The sequence below is a fragment of the Geosmithia morbida genome (assembly GCF_012550715.1).
Source record: "Geosmithia morbida isolate 1262 chromosome Unknown scaffold_6, whole genome shotgun sequence".
Taxonomy (NCBI): Eukaryota; Fungi; Ascomycota; class Sordariomycetes; order Hypocreales; family Bionectriaceae; genus Geosmithia; species Geosmithia morbida.
The window spans coordinates 1,223,166-1,244,371 of NW_023336193.1; the positions used below are offsets into that span (position 1 = coordinate 1,223,166).

The following is a 21,206-nucleotide window of genomic DNA, read 5'->3' on the forward strand; positions in this document are numbered from 1 at the left end:
CCCATCCTGTTCTCTCTACTGGCGTTTTCGTTACTTTTCTTTTTTCTTTTTCGGGCGCGTTGGGTTATAAAGCGGGTGATAAGAACATACATACAAAACGAAAAATACGGGTGGATTATAATGAGCTGGCCAAATTTTCATAATGCAGATTTGTAGAAACAAACACAAGTGTCCTTTCTGGTCTATAATATGGGAAAATGCATCCTAGTCTGTCCATTTCCCGCCCCATCCATGTGCGCCATGCTCCCTTGTCGAGTAAACTAAAAAAATAAAAAAGATATCTAATACAGGTTGTTGTAAATCACACCATACGTAGAGAGAATCCCGCCCCCTTCTCCTCCTTATCGCGACCCTGAAATATTCCAGTGAAGTCCGCATCGTCTAGTGAAACGGCTGCCTCGCCGCGTACGGGGGCATTGGGCTCGTGGCGACGACGCCTCTCCTGCCCGGCCTTGCTTGGGAAGGTAGGGAACATGGACTCTGGTTTCGGCTTAGGATCCTGACGAAAGTACTCGTGGCGGAGCATGTCGGCGGCCGAGGGGCGACGGTCCGGGTTGAGTGAGAGCAGGTCTGCCAGCAAGGAGGCCCCCGCGGCGGTGAGGCCGGGGAAGCGGGCGCGGATGACGGAGCCCGTCGTGTTGGCCGAGGGCGACTTGGGCAGGCGGAGGGACTGGGCGTTGGGCAGGCGGCGGAAACCGGGCCAGGACTGGTCAGTAGGCACGCCGCACAGCTCAAAGATGCGCGTCATCTGGTCAACCTCGTTACGGCCCTGGAGGAGGGGCTCCCGCGTGAGGAGTTCGCCAAAAATGCAGCCCACGCTCCACATGTCAACGGCGGCGCCGTATGTCAACGCCCCCAGCAGGAGCTCCGGGCTGCGGTACCACAACGTCACCACCAGCGACGTCAGCCTCGACGGGCCCGGATCGCCCACGTACCGCGCCATGCCGAAGTCGGCAATCTTGAGCTGCCCGCGATTGTTGAGCAGGAGGTTCGACGTCTTGAGGTCGCGGTGCAGGATCCAATGGTCGTGCAGGTATGCCGTGCCCGACGTGAGCTGCAGGAGGAGTTGCTTGATCTCGGACGCCAGAAAGGGCTCCGGCATGTCTTCGAGGATTCCCTTGAGGTCGTGTTCGACGAATTCGAGGACGAGGAATATCGAGCTGTGTTTGTTTCGAATCAGTATTTCCTATTTGTATTCGGCGGGATGAGGGAGGTTCAAGAAAAAAACCTGTCAAGTCTCGTCTCATCATCACCCATGACCACCTCCTCTAGGGACACAACGTTGCGGTTCTTGCAGTCTCTGAGGATCTGGATCTCGCGCAGCCCCGTGACCGGCAGGCCCCCTCTGTCGGCCGGGTCGAGCTTGAGCCGCTTCAGCGCCACCACCTTGCCCGTCGAGGTGTCTATCGCCCGTGCCACCCACCCGTACGTGCCCTCCTCAATGTCGTTGAGCTTGTCGTACCTCTCCACGCTGCGGCTCTTGTGCCACCCGTCCGCCTCGAACCGCAGGAGCTTGATTGGCGCGTCATCGTTGGCCTTGGAAGGCTTTGTCGGGTCTGGTGTGATTTTGCGTCGCTTCGATGGCCGGCCATCTTCGTCGTCGTCGTCGTCGCCGTTTACTCTTGCTGCTGCCGCTGCCGCCACTGCCGCTTGCTTCTGCTCCTCTAGCTTTCGCGCTTTTTCTGCTTTGCGCCGCCGCTTTTCTTCCTTTTCCTTTCTAATTCTGGCCTCGATTGCTGCATCCTCCTCTGTGCTGGCCCAGCGGGACCCTGATGGCTTGGCCGACATTATTTGTGGGTGTGTGCGTTTGTCGAAGGCGGGCGGGAGGGACGACGCGGCTGTATCGTGCGAATGGCTTGACCTCTCCGGTAAAAGAAGTTGCTCGGTAGAAGGACGACGTGTGATGTTGAATATGAGTTTGGCGTAATGGGGGAAAGGCAGTGGGGCGCGTCTGGCAAGGTCCACTGTGAGAGCTTGAGAAGAGATCAGGGATATACTTATACAATCTTCGTATCAAGCTGCCTTCCAATGCATACAGAGCATACCACTAACTGGAAATATAGAGATAAAAGAAGAATTTTCTCATATTTTTGCATATAGTAACTGGAAAATCCTCGTCCCTGGAGAGAAATCTTGCCTGGTTGAGGATCCTCCCGGGTATACTGACGACAAATTCGCACGGTCTTGCATCTGGGGAAGGCGCGCCTCTCTGGGCCTGCTCGTTGCCGATATTACACATCATTACAACTCATTTGGCTTCGATTACATCAACTGGAACCAAGTCTCATAATCTACCCATTCTCCTCTATACACCTTGGCTTGCACGCGTACACTGAGCTCGGAAACCTACAGACAGTGCCGGCGAGTCCAAACTGCTAAGTGTGCTCATTTGCGTCAGAACGCCTTGACGTTGTCGCTTCGACCAGTGGACAAAAAAGCCCGGAAGGCATGTCTACGCCACTCTCAACATGAGATCATTCGTTTCTGCTGCACCGAGGGCGCTCCGGCCCCTGGCTTCTAGGTGTGCTCGTCCAGCAGTCCGCATCCCTTGCTTCCGCAGCTTCTCTTCCACTCTTCCCCGGAGACAGGAGGAGAGACAGTGGTCAACCCCGTTGGCTAAGCAGCTCTATGAGGCCATATCTGTACTTTAACGCCTGCACCCCCAAGATAGATCCGGGAGTTTACTGCTGACACATACGACAGCTCACTGGACCCGTGCCACTGGCCAGCTACATGCGCATGTGTCTGACGGGTGACCTGGGTGGCTATTATACCGGAGCCATTGGCGAGGGCCGCGATCAGTTTGGCACTAGGGGCGACTTTATCACATCGCCAGAGATATCACAGGTTTTTGGTGAACTCATTGGTATATGGTTCACTGCTGAGTGGATCGGTCAAGGTCAGCCCACCTCGGGTGTCCAGGTCATCGAGGTTGGACCTGGCCGCGGTACCCTGATGGACGATGTGCTTCGTGTATGTACACACCGATCCACGTTTTGCAGAGAACCCAGAACTTACATGTTTTGTGGCAGACTATACAAAGGTTCCCTGTCATGGCCAGGAGCATCGATTCCATCTACATGGTTGAGGCCAGCCGCGAGCTGAGAGAGGCTCAGCAGAAGCTTCTATGCGGCCCCAATGCCACCTTTACGGAAACGGAGCTTGGGCTCAAAGGAACCAGCAAATACGGCGGAACGCCCATCATCTGGTCCGAGACTATCAAGCCCATACCCACCAGTGTGTAAACCCCTTTTGATGCTGTTCCAAATACCAGTCCGGAGCCTGAAAGCTAACTTGAAACTAGAACCAAACAATATGCCGTTCATTGTGGCACACGAATTCTTTGACGCCCTGCCAATCCATGCTTTTGAGTCCGTCGCGGTGGATCCGGAAAAGTCACCGGCTCCCGGAGGACCCTCGTCGCCCCCCTATCCTATCGCGACCAAGTCTTCGACCGAGTGGCGTGAGATGATGGTGTCTCCCACGCCGCCGGGCGTCACACACATGGACCTCAAAACTCCCAAGTCGGAGCATGGCGAGCCCGTTCCCGAGTTCCAGCTGATCCTTTCGTCGACGACGACTCGCCACTCCCGGTACGTTCCCGAGTCGTCTCCGCGCTACCGCAGCCTCAAGAGCACACCCGGCTCCGTCATTGAGGTCTGCCCGGATGCCTCCATGTACGCGAACGACTTTGCCACACGCATCGGTGGCTCTGACGAGAAGCCCAAACCCCGAGCTAGCGGCGCCGCCCTGATCCTCGACTACGGCACCTCGGACACGGTCCCCGTCAACTCCCTCCGCGGCATCCGCCATCACCGGCGTGTCAACCCCTTCTCCGCCCCGGGCTTGATCGATCTCAGTGCCGACGTCGACTTTACAGCCATCGCCGAGGCCGCCATGGACGCCAGCCCCGGCGTTGAAGTCCACGGCCCCGTCGACCAGAGCTACTTCCTCGAGGCCATGGGCATCCGCCAGCGCGCAGAGGTGCTCGCCAAGGCGCCCAACCTGCCCAAGGAGACCGTTGACAACATACACAAGTCGTGGAGACGCCTTGTCGACCGTGGCCCTGACGGCATGGGGAAGCTGTATAAGGTCTTGGCCATTGTTCCCGAAAATGACGGTCTTAGACCGCCCGTTGGCTTCGGAGGCGATGTACAGTACCAAAAATAGCTCTCTCTCTCTAATTCCACGTATATTCGCTTCAGGCCTAGAACTCTGCAATTGCAAAATGTTACTCACATGTCTCTCGTGAAAGTAATTGAGACGCAGCGAACATGGTGATAATGAACAGCAAGAAGAGCCAGACTCCCATATTCATCATGCACAAAACAAAGACGCGAGCAAAGGAACCAAGAATAACACCATGGATTCAACGAGAAACAATATATCAAGATAATAAAACAAGGAAGAACAAACGCCATTACAGCTCCGTTTCCATCTCCCATCACTTTGCTTCCTTACACTTGGTATTCATTACACTCCCTCTACCTTCATACACCACTTTCTTCATAGTATCCACTTCTTCCTCCCCTTTTTCATGCATGTCTTTCCTTTCCATGGAAGCACACGCCTTTATTTTGACTTGACCAGCTTGTCGTCCTCGTCAGTCCCGTCGTCGGAAAATCTATCGCCGTCCTCGCCGACGGAGAAAAGCGTTTCTCCCTCCATGGATTCCCTAGGGAAAGCCCTGTAGTCGGCGGTGCCAGGCTGGGATGACGAGGAGGCAGCGCCGGCCCTGTCCTGGGTCGAGGTGACGACAGTGGCACCGGCGGTGGTGCCGTCGGGCTTCGTGTCGTTGTTGTTGTTGTTGTTGTTGTTCTTTCCAGTCTGGGCCTCCTCGTCATCCCAGTCGTCGGGCATGCCGATGTCGCCAATTTCAAAGTTGCCATCGTCGTCCTGGGCAATCTCGTCACTCATGGCAAATCGGCGGTTGTTTATGGTGGGGCGCCAGATGTAGGCAATCCAGGCGACGTCGGCAAAGTAGACAATGTTGAGCCAGCCATCAAGGACGAACCAGCGTGTCTTCCAGTGGAAGGGGACAAAGTCTGGGTCGCCGACAGAGGCGAAGGAAAAGCTGTTGAAGAAGAAGAAGGCGAAGATGACAAGGAGGCTGATGAGAATGGCCCACCACAGCTTGCGGTACATGCTCTCCTTAACCCACTGCTTGCGTTCCCGGAGATCCTTGAGCGTTGCGTTGAGCGAGTTGAGCGTCCACACGTAAAAGGCCGTAAGGGTTCCGGCCAGGGGGAGGACGATGAAGAGGACAAAGGGTCCTGAGAGTTTTGACTATGTGTCAGCGTTGTCGGTTCCTCGCGCATACGAAAGAGTAGAAGGGGGGAAAAGGTGTAACTTACCGGCACTTTCAGGCGACACCAGGAGACTCGTGACGGCATAGATGAGACCAAAGACGAAGTGGGCTGCTGCGAGCCAACGAACCCAGATCATAGTGCGTCCGAGGGTGGGTTTGACAACTCCGTAGCCCATGCACACGATAAGCAGCAGGAAGAAGGAGAAGGAATTGCGGGCCGCGTTGAGAACGGCCACGATGATGAGGAAGACCTTGGATCCGATATTGGCGCCATGCCGGTTTTGATACTCTTTGATGTGGTGTTAGGCGATCATTTAGCTTATAATATCAAGTCTTGGGGAGGGTTGGGACATACCAAAGAAGCCCCACGTCATGATCATCTCGATAACAAGGAAACCGAGAATAGCGGTAATGTAGTTTTGAACAGCCACTGGTCTCGAGATTAGTGCTCTACCTCACAAACGGTCCGTAGAAACAGAAGATAGAGGTCCCATATAGAAGGGGAAACCCACAGATGTCGTGGCGGTGCTGGTAGTAGCGGAAACCCCAGTACCCGGCCAGTATAGTGTAGACGATGGACATAGTACCGTAGAAGGGAAGCTTGGGGATCTGGGTGGCGGGCAGCTCGCCAAAGGCGTTGCGGAACTCTGCGACGGCCGTGTACTTTTTGGCGGTAAACGAGCTGGTGACGAGGCAGTAGTATCCTGTCTTCTTGATGGGGTACTTGACGACTTCGGGCTCCTTGAGGTTGATGGCGGCAGTGACGATGTCGGCCTTGGATGCGTCGGTGGCGTTTGCCGAGGTGATGAACTGGCCGACCTGCTTGTTGTTGCACAGGCCCTGTTCGACGTATTCTGGTGTACAGATTGCGAGGACCTGCCAAGTGTGAGGGTCCAGGTCAGCAAAGCCCAGCCAACAGCTATTATATACGGATTGCTAGCTCTTACATTTACCAGGGCGTCTGGGTCGGCGAGGCCAACGAGGTCCTTATCAGCCCATTCAAAGAGGAGCATGCTGGCCGTTGAGGCATCGTCGGCGAGGCCGTCCTGAGCAATGTACTTGAGCAGGATAAAAGGATCGACTGGGCCTCCCCAGGTCTTCTTGTCGTACATCCCTGCGACATCGAGCGTCAACTACGCGCATTCATCTTCCTTGGGAAGAAAGAAGGAATGCACAACACTTACCAGCACAATACTGGCGGTTCTCTTCCGTCTCGTCCTAGAAAAAAAGAAGAACAAGTCGCGTGTCAGTTGATATTGTAGCATCGTCTCCTAGCGCTGCTGGGTATGCCACATACCAGCTTGATCTCCATGGCCTGGGTCGCCCCGAGGGACAGCCCCAAAAGGAGCAAGCTCTGTAAAATCTTCATTACGGTTATCACGTCAGGATATAATCGTATCGGGTCTTGAAGAACGTGTACACCGAGAGGAGCGTGGGTCGCGTCGTCGTCCGTCGACGGAGAGCCCGGGGGTGGCCAAGGGGGGAAAAGAACGGCCGAGCTTAGTTGCAGCTAGCGTCAAAGGATTCGGTTTGGGCTGCGGCGGGTGATGAGATCCGAGGAGTAACTAGACGACCAACACAGTGAGGGTTGAATATGTCGCGTCCACAGGCGGGAGCATAGGAATAGAGGAGGGTGCAGCGAGAATTGGTTGGTGATAAGTAGCTGAAGACTTGAGGCTGTTTGGGTGAGATGTGGCAGCTTTTGGCTTACGCATTGGGAGGTGGCGTACGTATTGAAGGGAGGTACATTGTCGGCATACAAAGGACTTGTTCTTCATCAATCATGAAGTATTATCAGATACAGTATAAAGTTAGTAGGTACAGAGTACAGAGATACAAATATGTACCGCTAGTTCAAAATTCCTCCCGTGGCATTATCCCTATCAGCTCCACTACTACGTAATCTGGGGGGCGGACCCCTGCAGCAATTGCGGCAGGCGCAACCCGCGACCACATCGCAACTGCCAAACCTAGAATTTGAATTGAATGATCTTCTTGAAACTGGCACTTTTGCTTTGCATCCATCCCACTCCCTCCCCCCCACATCATCAAGCAATCTGCGAGCAGCAGCCATGGGCAAGGGGACAGACAAGCTATACGTAAGTTGATCCTCTTGGAGGATGGGGGAACGAAGAAGAGACCTGGCGCTAACCTCCCCTCTCAGATCACCCACTCGGAGTGGTCGTCAGCCGACGCCTACTCGGCCAGTGTCGGCGCAAACGCCTCGTCGCGCGGCGATACATCTACGCCCTTTCGTCGTCTGCCCTTCAACTTCTGTGCCGCAAGTCTCCAGCCCTTCAAGAACCCGGTGTGCACCCCCGACGGCACAGTCTTCGACGTTGAGGTCATTGGCGCCTGGCTGGAGAAGCATCCGGGCCAGAACCCTGTCGACGGCAGCTCTCTGAGCAAGAAGGACTTGATCAAGCTCAACTTTTCACGGAACTCATCCACGGCCGCGGTCGAGTCCAGCGACAACGCAGACGGTAGCGGTGGTGGCGATTTGGTCGACCCTGTCACTTACAAAGTCTTCACCGACAACACGCACATTGTCGCCATCCGCCATGGTACCTATGCCAACGTCTTTGCCGCCGACACGGTCGAGCGCATGAACATCAAACCGAAGCTGTGGCAGGACCTGGTCGATGACCAGCCTTTCACACGCGCTGACATCATAACCCTGCAGGATCCGCAGAACGTCTCCAGCCGCAACCTCGGCCACTTCAAGTACTTGCAGGACGGGTTGGACGCCCAGCTGACAAAGGAGCAAGAGAAAGCCCGCCGTGAGGGCGACATCAACGCTGGAGCCCTGGGCAGCATGGGCGACAAGGTTCTCAAGGCCAAGGCGGCTGTAGAGAGGGCGCGCAAGGCCCGCGAGTCTGGTGCCGCCGACGTCAACAGGAGCTCAAGCGCTCTCGCAAAGCAGTCGCCCGCGCAGACGGTGGTGGCAGCGCAACAGGCGGCCAAAATCCAGGAGAAGAAGAATAAGTTGGCAGCGAACTCGGCCATGTACACGACCGGAAAGGCAGCAGCCAGTTTCACGAGCACAGGTCTGACGCCCGAGACGAGCGGCGAGCGGGCCGTCCTGTCGGAGGAGGAGTACATGCTCAAACCTCGACGGGTACGCAACAAGGGATACGCCCGAATGGAGACCAACCTAGGCGATCTGACCCTCGAGCTGCACCCGGAGTTCGCCCCGAAAGCCGTGTGGAACTTTGTCCAGCTCTCAAAGAAGGGCTACTACCGCGGCGTCAGCTTCCACCGCAACATCCCCAGGTTCATGATCCAGGGCGGCGACCCGTCGGGCACGGGCAAGGGCGGCGTTAGCATATGGGGTAAGTACTTCAACGATGAGTTCGACGGCCCCTTGACGCACAACGCCCGCGGCACAATGTCTATGGCCAACAAGGGCAAGAACACCAACTCGAGCCAGTTCTTCATCACCTACAAGGCCACGCCGCACCTCGACCGCAAGCATACCGTCTTCGCCACCGTCATCGAAGGGCTCGACACCCTGACTAAGATGGAGGCTACGCCCGTCGACGGCACGACCAACCGCCCCCTCCGCGACATTACAATTTCCGACGTGGTCGTCTACGTGGACCCCTTTGAGGAGTTCCAGAAGCAGAGGGACCACCAGGACCGCCAAGAGCAGGAGGCCGCCGAGATCAAGAGGCAGGGCGGCACAGAAGACGACAGGACCACCTGGACGGGGAAGAAGATCCGAAAAGACGGAACCGTGGACGACTCGGCTTCTGGTATCGCGGTGGGAAAATACCTCCACTCCGAGTCATCAAAAGCAGCACCGGAAACATCATCATCGCTGTCTCGTAAGTTGCCTGCCAGTACAGACCCATGGGATCAACAGACTCCTGCTCGGAAAAAGATGAAGGGTCATGGCGGGTTTGGCAACTTCGATAGCTGGTAACGATGTACAATATATGTGTTTTTTGTTCTCTCTTATCGCATAGGAAACCACGGGGTTGATAACCATGGATCACGTGGGCGGTTGATATTACATTCAATTCACGCGACGATAGTAGCATACCAAGGCTGGATACGAAAGTGAGAGTAGGATTTGGTATGTAAAACAGGTGGAAACATGAAATGGAAGAAGAAAAACAAAGATATACCCCGAAATACAAGCAATGGAATCTTATCCAAGCAAAGAAAAGAGAATGAAAGAATAAACCAAGGTTCGTCAACACCTACACCCAGAGGGGAAGCGCTTCGTCAGGAACCTCTGGCAGGTGGAGATTGGGAATACGATCCCACGGCTGATACTCAACCTTATCCTGCAGCAACTGCTTAACGACACGGGCCTGGTCGAGCCCCGTCTCCTTATGGATGACGTCGAGGCGGTCGATGAGGTAGTGGCGCGTCTCGCGCGTGCACGAAGATGACATGCCGAGCGTGTATAGGGGCCAGACAATCGTGTTGCTCGCCGAGGCCAGAGTCATGAAGCGTTTGGGATCACCACGGCCGTCACATGACTGCGTTGGGTCGAGGAGTGTAGGTCGGGGCGAGTTGCCCGGCGATTCTGGCGTGGGGTGTCGGGGCCACGGCTGAAGCTGGTTCTGCTGCTGCTGCTGCTGCTGCTGCTGATTCTGCCTGCCTCGCGGGGAGGTGATAGGGCAGGCCGAGACGATGGGCTCCGGTGGCCGTGTGGCATCGACAAACTCGAGCTTACCGCCGCCGTGGGACTTGGCGTCGCGGGAGCTGACGACGCCAAAGTGCTGAGGGGTGCTGGCCACGACGGCGTCGCCGAGCAACTCGAGGAGGCGCATCGACTTGGAGAGCATGAGCCGGTGACGCATGGGTGGATCGGGATCGCGGGCCATGCTCGAGCACAGCTCCTCCAGGATGGTCTCCTGCACCAGGACGCGCATGGTGCGCATGCCGTTCCATGTTGTGGCCTGCGCGAAACCTGGATAGATGTGGCACCAACTGCTCAGGATGGCAGCGTTGGGAATGTTGACACGGGCACAGCGGTAGCGCCAGAACCTCGGCATCTCGTCGACAATAGCGGAAAACTCCTTCTCCACATCGGCTAACTGGTCCACAATCTCATCCGTGTCCCTTAGCATGCCATTCTTTATGTCGTAACGGATCTGTAAAGCTCGACAGATTGGCTCGACGATGCGCCAGGTGGGGTCGTTGGTGTTGGTGAACTGGCCAAGCTCGTCGCGGAGATCGAGCATGGACTGCGACATGGGTAGTCCTCCCTGGATGCAACTGATGAGGACTGAGTGGCAGAGCATCAGGAACATCCTGATGCCCGCCTTTGTGCGGAACGGGGCGATGCCCCTCATACGAGTGAGGGCAGCAGCACCGTTGACGTGATCCTTCCAGGCAGCCATTGTCTGGGGTGTGCGACCCGTAATAAACTCGTAGGTGCCGAGGATGAGGACAGACAGCATAGTGCTGTCCTTAACAGCCTGAACAGGGTCTTGCAAGGCGGTATTGGTGAGCTTGAGGGCGTTCCCGTAGCTCTGGCGCGCCCGCATCATGGTCTGGCCACAACGTGTCACCTTGGACAGGCCAGCTAGACCGACGGCAGCCATACTGGCTGTCACGCAGTCGACATAGCCCGATTCGGAACCGGGGGGCCTCCAGACATCATAGACAAAGTCGTAATTCTGGTAGCAACCGAAGTCGACGGCGACGTAGCGGGAAAAGAAGAAGGCAGTACCGCGCTCCTGGAGGGTATACGAGAGGGGAGCGCCGAGGCGCATATCGGAAACATCGGATTCCTCAGACTCGTCGGATGATGGAGGAGCAATGTCGGTGGTGGGCGTGAGCATGGCAAGGAAAGACGACTGCAGACCACGAGGGCGAGTCACGGGGGGCTTCATAAGAGCTTTGGCGTTGGCCCTCCCATGGAAGCGATATTGGTCTGACTGTGACGATACCTTGGCGGTCACCGGGAACGCCATGTTCGACCTCGTAGCCTTGGAGCCTACAGCAACAAGAGCGTCGGCTTCGGTAACAGATGCTGACGAAGACGTGGGCTTTTTGACAGCTCCGCGCGCGCTGGTCCTCCCCATGGCTTTCTTGATGACGCGGGTGCTCTCGTCGCGAAACATGAGGTCAACCAGGTTTCTGTAGCCGGGACATTTTTGTTGGCGTTTCTCGCACTGGCCGCATGCCGGCTCCCGTTGATCGCACTGCCAATGTTGTTAGTCGGCAGTTCGGGGCAAAAACAAGATGTCAGCGGTGGAGAACTTACTCGGACCTTGCGGTCACGGCAGTTGGAACAGCCCTTAGAAGGCTTGCCACAGTACACCATGATGGCGGAGGATGTGCTTGCAGAGGAGCGCGTGAGAAGAAGAGGTCGTTTAGGGAAGAGGAGGGGAGGGAATGCGTAATGATGAGCAGCTAGTACTCAGATGACGGCATGAATGGTGCACTCGGATTGGGATGTATCATGAGAATACCGTGCTCTTATTCTCCGCCGTCCTCGTTATCGCCTCTGAGGAGTATTCACACGCGTTGTCGAGCCGATGTTATACTCGGCAGATGTGAACTCGAGGAGGGAGCAAGGCGTTACCAGCACCTGTATAGGCAATAGTGGTGAGCAATGGATGGATAGCTGGACTTGGCAAGGGCCGAGGAGGAAAGAGCTTGCTCGATCCGCAAGTGGGTTAACAGAAGACAAGGGGTTGGATATGCCAATGCCAGCGGATATGCTAAAGAAGGCGTGATGAGAGCTGGGCTTTTATCTCCTTGGCAGTGGGACTGAGAGTTGGTGGATTCGAGGTCGTTGGCGAGAGGCTGAAAGGGGGGAAAGACGAGAAGGAAGTAAGAGGAGAGACGTTAGGCATCAGGGTTGAGGTGGAATGTTCTCCTCGGTTATCCGTCCCGAGATTACGGAATATCTGTGAAAGCCAAAGTCCAGGAAGAAGAAATAGCAAGGAACGCAGAAGGCTATTGCCTTGGTCAACACGACCGGCAAGCAAAAGGAAAGAGCGACGGACAAGATTGGACCGCGGAACCCAAGTGCCACCGGAAAGAATATCGCACCAGCGTCACTCTACCTGTTATGCATTAGCTACAGCCTACTATACGAGTATGTACTCCGTACATATACCTAAGTCTACCCAGTAATAATAGTAAACTGTAATACACTGAATGTAACGGTCTACCGCACCTGTACATGTAACTAATACTATTCCAGACTACGGTCGGTTTGAGGCGTTTCTTAGCGGTGCCCCGAGGCCCCGGTCACACCTACACGTTGTGTTGGAGTCCTTCAAAGTAGTTAGTAGTACCTACCTAACATTGTCCCGTATTACCATTTGCGGGGGCATTCAACAGAATTTACTGGATATTAATTGATAGAACTAGCAGCACATGTCTGGTCGTCACCTTGCTTACCAGTCTGCCTAGCTGTGATATATTTTATACCATGTTATCAGGTGACATTGGACGTAATAGATGATTACTCAACCACCTCTTCGATGCCTTAGGAAGAAGTGCCATATACCGACTTGTCACTCATGTATGTTGGAACGAGAAAAGAAAAAAGAAAGGAAAGAAGAGAGTCACGTCTTAACGGACTGATGATGACCATATCGTCACAATCCTCTTTCTCCCACACAGTGGAGACGGCGGACTCGGTGATCCGGATGCGAGTGAGGGGCTCCGGCGATCCCACGATACCCAAACTTTCCGGTGCAAGACTGTCTGGACGAAGCATCACATCAATGAAATATGCACAACCGGCATGGGAGAATAACCGTGTTTGTGGCAAATTGGCCATGCGGGAATCCTAACCAATTACAGCGTTCCTGCTCTTGTCTCCTTTTCTTCCCACATGGACGTCTTGGCCTGTTCGTCTTCTCGCCGGCCATTTCTTCTTTTCCCCTGCTGGAGGCCCCGTCCGTATCCCCCGTACTGGATCCCAGATGATGGGTTGGAAGATGCAAAGCTTCAACGCATGATCCAATGCAAACAGATCCGCCGGTGTCCCGGTGTCCTGGTGTCCCGGTGTCGGGGCCCGAGTCATTGACATCGAAAGTTGTGCTATTCCAGATGCGAAACTTCGTGTTACTAGATCGGGAAATCTTGCTGATAAGATGCCGGATTATACATGATAAAGCTGGACAAGGGTCCTCTGCTTTTTTCCTCTCTCTTTCTCTCTCTCAACTCAGTCGACGTCACGCTGCTACTCCCGGAGGTTACTGCCAATGATAGCAGGAGGATCAGAGCCATTCAGAAAGCATGACTGGCTATTTAACGTCAAGTTACAATACATGTACCTACATACATCTGTGGTAGTAGTTAGTCCTTCCCTGCTCCCCTCTCCTCTCTACATCATCATCATCGCTATCATCATCAACCCACCATGAGTCCAAGTGCCAACGACATACCCGGTGGCCAGGCCACCTAGGCTGACCTCGATGACCTCCGCACTGCCTTCACCCTGGTCATGTCAGCCATGTACAAGAAGGGATCCCCCCTTGTATGGTGACCCTGTGCACGTAGTTAGCAAGGTCGACGACGCCGCACTGTCCGAGAGCGTAGACCCCAAGGCCCTGTCCATCAAGTACGGCGACGTGGCTTCGACGCGGCTCGACGTCGAGAGGCACGCCGCCATCCGCCTGGGCACGCCGCACGAGCTGCGCACAACCAGCCGCGTCTCCCCCATCATCGGCCTCCTACACACAGTCGGGGTACTACGACCTGTGGGCGGCGGGGTCCCCATGCACGCTACGTGTTTTCGCCCCGGGACGCAGGCCTCCCTGCACCGCAACCCTTTACACGTTTTTACATCCGTCCAGCGGCCCGTCCTGTTGCGCGACCGTGCCGCGCGCACCCTAGCCATGGACCTCCTGTCGCGGCGTAACATCTTCACAGACGGGCTGATGCGGCTTCTCACGTAGCCAGCGCACAAAGCAGCCGGCTCACCACCGAACAGGGCCCGCGCTTGGTAACAGAGGCCCTCAGGACGTTTAGCTAGCACAACAGCGCCGCCGCCACATACGACGAATACGCCTGCCTGCAAGCCGAACACCCCATCCTCGCAGACGTCACCTGCTTCCGCAGCACGCACATCAACCGCCTCACCCTGCGCATGCTCGACAACACGGCCGCCCAGGAGCGCATGAAGACTGACAGGCTCAGGGTTAAGGACAGAATCGAGGGCCCCCAGCTACGCTCCTGTCCCATCCTGCTGCCTCAGACGAGCTTCCCCTGGCCGTGGAAGAGGCCATCAAGTTTCTGCCTTCCGGTGTCGTCGCTGCCCGCGCGCGGCTCGCACCGCACCCGGTTAGGCAAGATCAAAGAGCGGGGCGCGGCCGTCACACCCGCCGGCAGGAACTGTACGACGAGCTGCTCGACGAGGTCATGGTTACGACAAATTACAGCCCCGACACGCTAAGTGCGCAGAAGATGGACGCCACGATGGCGGAGGTTTCAAGAAGTAACCTGATGACTGCATAAGCCACGTAGGCGTTGACTACTGTACTACACGTTCCGGTGTACGTCCGAGGGCGAAGAATGGAAGCTCTTGGGTTCCGATGGCAGTGGGATGATCCATCTCGAGAAGCTCGTGGAAGACGGGATGCTCGAGGCGTTGCCCATCACCTATGAGGACTTCCTGCCTCTCTCAGTGGCGGGCATTCTCCAGTCTAACTTAGGCCAATCGTCGGAGGACCAGGGGGTAGAGGTCACGCCGGATGTTCACGGGATGGAGGAGGCGCTGGGGACTAAGCTGGATGACCCCGATGAACATAAGGACGCAGAGTGAGAGTATGTGTGAGTGTGCTTCTACTCTAGGGGTGCGCATCGAGGGTCTGCAGAAACAATGGACATTGTTTCGTCTGTTGTAATGAGGGGAGGGGGGGGATGTAACAAGCACCCCCAGTGAAAATTGACACTCAGGGCGTTGACGAAATCACGGTGGTCATTCATCTCTTGCTTCGCATATTAAAAAGTTCATGTCAATGGCTATATACACACAAATATTCAGCTTCGAACCCAAAACGTCATTCCGTCCCCCAACCAACACACGTCTTGCTCATACATACAAAGTCACCGGAACACATGCGTGTGACCTTTCAAGAAGACCCACCAACCTCGATAGTCAAGACCTTGGGGTTCGGATCATTCAGGAAACCAGACTGATCGGCCCCCTGTGACGGGCCGACATCATCGTAAGGGAACGCATAGCCCCTGCTCTCGATGGCAGTCTCATGACAAACGCGGGCAAAGTGGTTCGTCACATCAGCCTTGTAGTAGTCTTCAACCTTCTCGCCCTCTGGCTGACGGGCGTTGAGCAGCAGCGTGGACCGGTTAAGGGCGGCGCCGATCCTGGCGCCGATATTCAGCCTCTCGTCCGATACGCCGTCCCCGGCGGCAAAAGGCCCGGTACTGCACGAGAAGATGTCGGCGGCGGACGGCTTCGCAAAGGCGAGGGACGAGTCGCCGCCAAAGGTTAGCTTGCCGTCCGAGCCGACCCTGCCGACGATGTCGCCCCAGTCATACTGCGTGTTGACGGTGAGGTCCTCCCCCCTGTACTTTGACCAGACAGCGTCGACGTAGGCAGCGTAGTAGTCCACGAGCAGGCCGGGGAACAGCACGGCCGCGGCGTTGGGGCTGAGAACCCTCAGCAGCACGCCCGCGTCGCTGCGGACGACCAGTTTCTCCCACCCGTTGCCGTCCTTGGTGCCCTGCGCCTCGACGCCGGCGGCCACACGGTCCAGCCCGTCGGCCGGCATGCCCTCGACACGCCGCACGCTGCCGCCCTCGTTCTCCAGCTGCAGGGCGATGGGCAGGCTGACAAAGTCCACGTACGACACGTTGACGTACAGCTCCGCATCGTTGTACGTGAACTCGCAGAAGCCCCAGTCCACCTGGTAGTTCGGGTCTGACACATTGGTCGCCGACGGCTCCACCAACGCAGGGCCCGAGTTGACGCTAAACTGCAGCGGCGTGCCCTGCGAGAGCCAGATGCGCCCGCCAGAGATGCGCGGGATCGTCACCGTGCGCGAGGAACCCGCCGAACCGACCTCTATACCCGCCGGGAGGGACGATCCGGGGCCGGACGGGTAGTTGAGCGTCGTGCCGTCGTCAGACAGTATCGCCAGACGGCCCTGGGAGTCCGTTCCCGTGATGTGCGCATACAGCTTGGCGGAGATCTTGGTGTTCTTCAGAACAACTTGGATTGTCCCATCGGCCGTGGCTGCCTTGGCAATGGGCTTTTTCTGAGCAGCTGCAACTGCAGTTGCCGTTTGTTCGGTAGAAAGAGCTGGAACTGGCTTCTTCTGACCTTTTACCTTGGCCGCAGCTTGGCGGATGGCTGATTTGAAGCTCTTCATAGTGTAGTATGTGTCGAGGAGTGTTTTGTATCGCAAGGGAATGACTTGTTCGTTCCTTCTTAAGATAACAACGACCTTCCCCCCTTTATATAGATCCCAATGCAAACGCATCTCGTCACGAATCGTATATCCTCAGGTGGAACCACCAACACTTTTTCCCCTCCCTTGTGCAGCTGAAATCTCGCTACGACTTGGTGACTTGATCCACCATTCTCTACGTGCTAGACTACCACTACATAAGTGTGCTGCTGCTGCTGCCATTACTGCAAGCAAGACAGAAAAGCCGGGGAGATGGAGGGGTTTTGTTGGTCATCCCACCCACACAGTCCCTAAACGTCAAGTGATGGATCGGCAGTTCACCCTCCTTCTTCTCCTTTTTCTCATCAACATCACAAGGCCAAGGATTCAACGTTGCATCCCTTCACGGGAGAATGCCATAATTCGTGGGGAAACTTGTTTGGTACTTGGTTGTTGATGGTCTTGTGAGGTTCTGATTACTACATGAATGTATCATCATCGTCGATAGAACACTCCGCAACAATATAATATAGCCTGATATCAATCTCTCAGTGACCTCTGCCCAAAACATGACATATGCCATATACTGTTGGCACGGTACATTACGTCTCATTCCAGTTCCTTACATGCAGATTGACTACTATCAGTACTTTCACTATAATAGTGGTACTATTACTACTTTTGACTGTTATTGCATGCATCCGCATCCGCGTCATGGCATCATGAGCTCTCTTCTGCAACACACGCTCATGACCTCGATACTACCCAACGTCACGTCACACACATTAGCCAAGCATTATTCCTTCACATTAAGGAGCAACATTATTCACATCATGGACAAGAAACCAGCATTTTTTTTTCCTTTTTTTTTGGCAGAGAAAAGAGAATAGACTGAGACGCAAAGATTTTTGAAGAAAAAATAAACGAAGAAAGAAAAGGAAAAGAGCTCTCAAAACATATCTGTACACGGGAGGCGACTCATGACTGTCCCTATCCCCCAGAACAACAAATGAAAAGGCATCAAAATATGGTTGCTAATATAACTGGCAGGTCAAGGAAAGACAAGAGGAGAGCAAGAAAAGATATAGGGCAGAAGACCAAGCAAGAAAGCAGCCAGTCAGTATATCGCACAAGGTATCTGAAAATGCAAAAGAAAAAAGAGAAAAAATAATAAGGAGAGAAAGAAATAGAGAAAAAAAATAGATCAAAAAGAAGCGAGCAAGCATGCAGCAACCCAAAGATGATAAATGATGTCTGCAGACAGCCGCCCGTCCAAGTGAGAGATTAGAAATAAAGGAGGAAAAAGAAAACTCGACGCTCAAAAAAAATAAAAGACCCAAGCCGAAGCAAAAGAAGGCGACCGCTTATTCAACATGGAACCAGCCCATTCATCCTGCCAATGAGAAGGGTAGACAAGAAAAGAAATACCACTTCTCTCAGTCAGGAGGTGTAGATCCCATCACCCATATTCCTTCCCATCATCTTCCTCGCTTCGTACTCTATCATCCCCCATTGGTAGATTAAGTCACCGATGTTTGCCGAGAATATAAAACAAAGAACTCGCAAATGCTCAAGTAAAAAAATCAGACGCATCATATAAAAAAAATATGAAAAAACAAAAAGAAACGCGCAGCAACCCGCTCTGCCCCGGGATACCGTGAAGGAAAAATAAACAGAGAAATTGCTTCAACTCAAGGAGATGGACAAAATAGAAAGGAAATTATAAAAGAGCCATTCAAACGACGCTTGAAACGAGGCCAACTCCCTTCCCAAGACTTGCGCGCATACCAATGAAAAATCGAGAACGAGACTTAAGACCGAGAAGTAAGGAAATGTTAAGGGAGGAAAAAAATGTGCGCAAGACGAGAGAATAAAACCCGAAAAAAAGGCGAGGGGACCAGTCCCCTTCTGGCGAAACCAAAGGAAATCGTTTCAATCGTGGCGAATTATTTGTTTGTTTCTTTTAGTACACGCTATCCTCGTCTGCCCCCTGCGAAGTCATCGAAGGGGTAGAGACATTTGAGGAAGCTTCAGGGTCGTCGACGTAGCCGACTAGGGCCTGGGAATGGAGCTTGATAGATTCTCCCATGAGACGGGTGATACTGTCAAATTGTTAGCAATGTGACCCACATATATCCAGTGAAGAAGGGAGAAACTCACCCCCATACAACAACTTCATCGAGCATCGAGCCCCAGAGCCTCGCGACAACAGAACTCAGTTGTGTCATGTACCTCTCGTCAACATCCTTAATCAGGAGCTTGCGGACCTTGTTATACATGGCCAGCTCCTCCTCCGAAGCGGCTTCCTCGTCATGTTCCAGACGGTAGAGCCACAGGGAGAGGATGATCATGAGGTCGAGGCCGCACAGAGGGTGCTCGATACTCCAGTTGGTGGGCGAGGTCCTGGCGACCCAGCGGAGGCCTTGCTGCACAGCGATCTCGAGGCAGTCGTAGCATTCCTGGATGACATGCAGCATCTCGCCGCTACGCTTTACGCGGTCACGGGCGTGAGACATGGCGGCCGCCACCTCGTAAGGGTCGTGGTAACGGAGAGCTTCTTGCACAGTCTTGAGGTCCACCTCGAGCCTGGCGCGAGCGTTGCGGTACAGGGCCTTAGCATTGAAGATCAAGGGATGTCCCTTGTGGGGGGCGCTCAGGGGCACCGCCGTCTCGGGCTCACAGAGGTCGAGCGACTTCTCCCACGTCTCGAGGGCGAGCCTTAGCTTGTACTCGGTGACAACGTCCTGGAGAGCCTCGGGGCTGCGCTTGTGGTACCAGACCTCGAGGAAAAGGGCGTTAATCATGACGCGAGACGCAAAAGCGCTGTACTTAAGCGCCTCACCCTGGAAGAGCTGGTCGTGCGAGTTCATGAAGGTCGACTCGCTCGAGGCGTTGAGGTGCTCAAGCCAGGTGTTCTCGTCCAACACCTGCAAATTCCACATGGCCTCCGTCGACGGCAGCTGGAGATCCTCGAACTCGTTGAAGCTCATGGCCGGCGTGTGGTTGTACGAGAGGGTCAGCAAGCCAAAGAAGATGTAAACGGCGTAGTAGGTACGTCGACATCCCTCGTCCTCGATCCACTCAGTGCGGCTGGGCTTGGCGCCACTGCGGGCATCCTGACGAAGCTTAAGCTCGTAGCGGTTACCAGCCACCATGTTGGCAAGAAGACTCTTGATCGAACACGCCCACTCGAGACCCTTAGGGTCACCGCTCCACGAAGCAAAGATCATGTTAAGAAGCGTTCCCTGCATGGTCCACAAGGGACACTTGCGCGAGCTGAAGTTCTCCTTGTTCTGGAGGAACTGTGTCACCAACACCTTGGAGCCAATGTGGCACATGTAGGCCTGATCCTGGTCAAAGGCGTACAGGGCGCCAATGCTCAGGATTCCCAGGAGAAGGGGCGGCGACACGTGAGTGGGCTTGAACGAGGCCGGGTGCAGGAAGGGTAGGTGATGGTGAAACAGGCCAAAGTAGGTCGACAAGTACCTGTTGATGGAGCCGAGACCGGGCAAGCGGAAGCCGTCGGGGATGGCACGCTCACTGTCGCTGTGACGAATGTTGTCGAGAATCATGTTGCGCTCCTCCTCGCTGGCGACTTGCGGGGACTTGAAGCCGGCGAGGGAGGGGTCGGACGACGGGCTCTGAGGGACCGGAGTTCCGCGGTCGCCAATCATGGCCTGCAGGGCGGGCATGAAGCCGTCAGCGCTGTGAGCGCCCATGGGAGGCAGCGGACCAGATGGGGCGTGGCTCTGTGTGGGCGCGTGCTGGGGAGAGTCAAAGGACCCGGCGCTCGAGGTGATGGAATGGGCCTTGGGCTGTCTGACCGTCTGAGGCATGAAACCGTCCCACTGGACTTGGGGAAGAGCAATCGCTCCCGAGGGGTAGGTGACTGCTGACTCGTTCATGGACCCATTACGGGGCGAGTAGTCTGCGGTAGGGCCGTCCTCAAAAGAGCTCTCGTCGCGCATCGAAGCGGTGGCCTTGTGGTGGAGATCAGCAACAAGCATGGCGGCGGCCTCAACATCGAAGAGGCCATCGCTGCCAGCTTCCATCTGTTCTATTGTCGACGCATCCAGCTCGAGTTGTGACTTGGAGGGTCGCTCGACATTGCGGGTCTTGGGACCAGCACGACGCTTGCCGTCGCTGTGCAGAGGAACACCGCCATCCTTGGCATGGACAGTGCGGTCATGGCGAAGAAGGAGGTCTCGGCGAACGAAAGTACTGCGGCACTTCATACATTTGAAGGGACGCTCCTTGGTATCTGTATAGCATTTACAAAGTTAGTGATGGTAAAAGGGGGGAGTATGGGTGTCAAGATCTGATGAATCACCCAGTGACAGGGGTAGTCAAAAACAAACGCAACAAAAAAAAATGCGACCGTAAGAGGGGGGGTTGAACGTACGTGAACGCTCATGACGGCTGCGATGTTCACTCCTGCTGAAAGCTCTGTGGCAGAACTGGCACTTGTACTTGCGTTCGGGTGCCATAGAAGCCTTCCGCGAGGACGGAGTCGATGCCGCTGGCGGGGGGAGCACTGCAACGCTTGCACCAGGCATTTTCGA

At 55.1% G+C, this 21,206-nt stretch overlaps 8 protein-coding genes across 8 annotated transcripts; 3 read left to right on the forward strand and 5 right to left on the reverse strand.

The window, feature by feature from the left end:
* Nucleotides 1-301: 301 nt before the first annotated feature.
* On the reverse strand, nucleotides 302-1,788 carry GMORB2_6833 (cell division cycle 2-like; the record flags this gene model as incomplete). Its single annotated transcript, XM_035468800.1, has 2 exons — nucleotides 302-437; nucleotides 1,229-1,788. 2 exons carry the CDS (start codon nucleotides 1,786-1,788, stop codon nucleotides 302-304), a joined length of 696 nt encoding a protein of 231 aa, XP_035321934.1.
* Nucleotides 1,789-2,468: 680 nt separating this feature from the next.
* Nucleotides 2,469-4,170, forward strand: GMORB2_6834 (NADH dehydrogenase; the record flags this gene model as incomplete). The annotated part of the gene is made up of 4 exons (XM_035468801.1): nucleotides 2,469-2,642; nucleotides 2,704-2,973; nucleotides 3,033-3,237; nucleotides 3,305-4,170. 4 exons carry the CDS (start codon nucleotides 2,469-2,471, stop codon nucleotides 4,168-4,170), a joined length of 1,515 nt encoding a protein of 504 aa, XP_035321935.1.
* Nucleotides 4,171-4,572: 402 nt separating this feature from the next.
* On the reverse strand, nucleotides 4,573-6,677 carry GMORB2_6835 (to integral membrane protein Ptm1; the record flags this gene model as incomplete). Its single annotated transcript, XM_035468802.1, has 6 exons — nucleotides 4,573-5,273; nucleotides 5,355-5,597; nucleotides 5,664-5,738; nucleotides 5,821-6,184; nucleotides 6,256-6,441; nucleotides 6,606-6,677. The coding sequence occupies 6 exons, from the start codon at nucleotides 6,675-6,677 to the stop codon at nucleotides 4,573-4,575; spliced, it is 1,641 nt and encodes a 546-aa protein (XP_035321936.1).
* Nucleotides 6,678-7,380: 703 nt separating this feature from the next.
* GMORB2_6836 (peptidyl-prolyl cis-trans isomerase-like 2) lies at nucleotides 7,381-9,233 on the forward strand (the record flags this gene model as incomplete). Its single annotated transcript, XM_035468803.1, has 2 exons — nucleotides 7,381-7,407; nucleotides 7,473-9,233. The coding sequence occupies 2 exons, from the start codon at nucleotides 7,381-7,383 to the stop codon at nucleotides 9,231-9,233; spliced, it is 1,788 nt and encodes a 595-aa protein (XP_035321937.1).
* Nucleotides 9,234-9,519: 286 nt separating this feature from the next.
* Nucleotides 9,520-11,594, reverse strand: GMORB2_6837 (Fungal Zn(2)-Cys(6) binuclear cluster domain; the record flags this gene model as incomplete). Its single annotated transcript, XM_035468804.1, has 2 exons — nucleotides 9,520-11,472; nucleotides 11,535-11,594. Coding segments are annotated over 2 exons (2,013 nt in total), but the record flags the coding sequence as incomplete, so codon positions are not given.
* Nucleotides 11,595-13,707: 2,113 nt separating this feature from the next.
* Nucleotides 13,708-15,056, forward strand: GMORB2_6838 (DUF1338; the record flags this gene model as incomplete). The annotated part of the gene is made up of 4 exons (XM_035468805.1): nucleotides 13,708-14,149; nucleotides 14,226-14,237; nucleotides 14,439-14,719; nucleotides 14,799-15,056. 4 exons carry the CDS (start codon nucleotides 13,708-13,710, stop codon nucleotides 15,054-15,056), a joined length of 993 nt encoding a protein of 330 aa, XP_035321939.1.
* A 310-nt stretch (nucleotides 15,057-15,366) lies between these two features.
* GMORB2_6839 (hydrolase) lies at nucleotides 15,367-16,626 on the reverse strand (the record flags this gene model as incomplete). Its single annotated transcript, XM_035468806.1, has 1 exon — nucleotides 15,367-16,626. The coding sequence occupies one exon, from the start codon at nucleotides 16,624-16,626 to the stop codon at nucleotides 15,367-15,369; it is 1,260 nt and encodes a 419-aa protein (XP_035321940.1).
* Nucleotides 16,627-18,607: 1,981 nt separating this feature from the next.
* On the reverse strand, nucleotides 18,608-21,200 carry GMORB2_6840 (Fungal specific transcription factor domain; the record flags this gene model as incomplete). Its single annotated transcript, XM_035468807.1, has 3 exons — nucleotides 18,608-18,746; nucleotides 18,805-20,905; nucleotides 21,047-21,200. The coding sequence occupies 3 exons, from the start codon at nucleotides 21,198-21,200 to the stop codon at nucleotides 18,608-18,610; spliced, it is 2,394 nt and encodes a 797-aa protein (XP_035321941.1).
* Nucleotides 21,201-21,206: the final 6 nt, after the last annotated feature.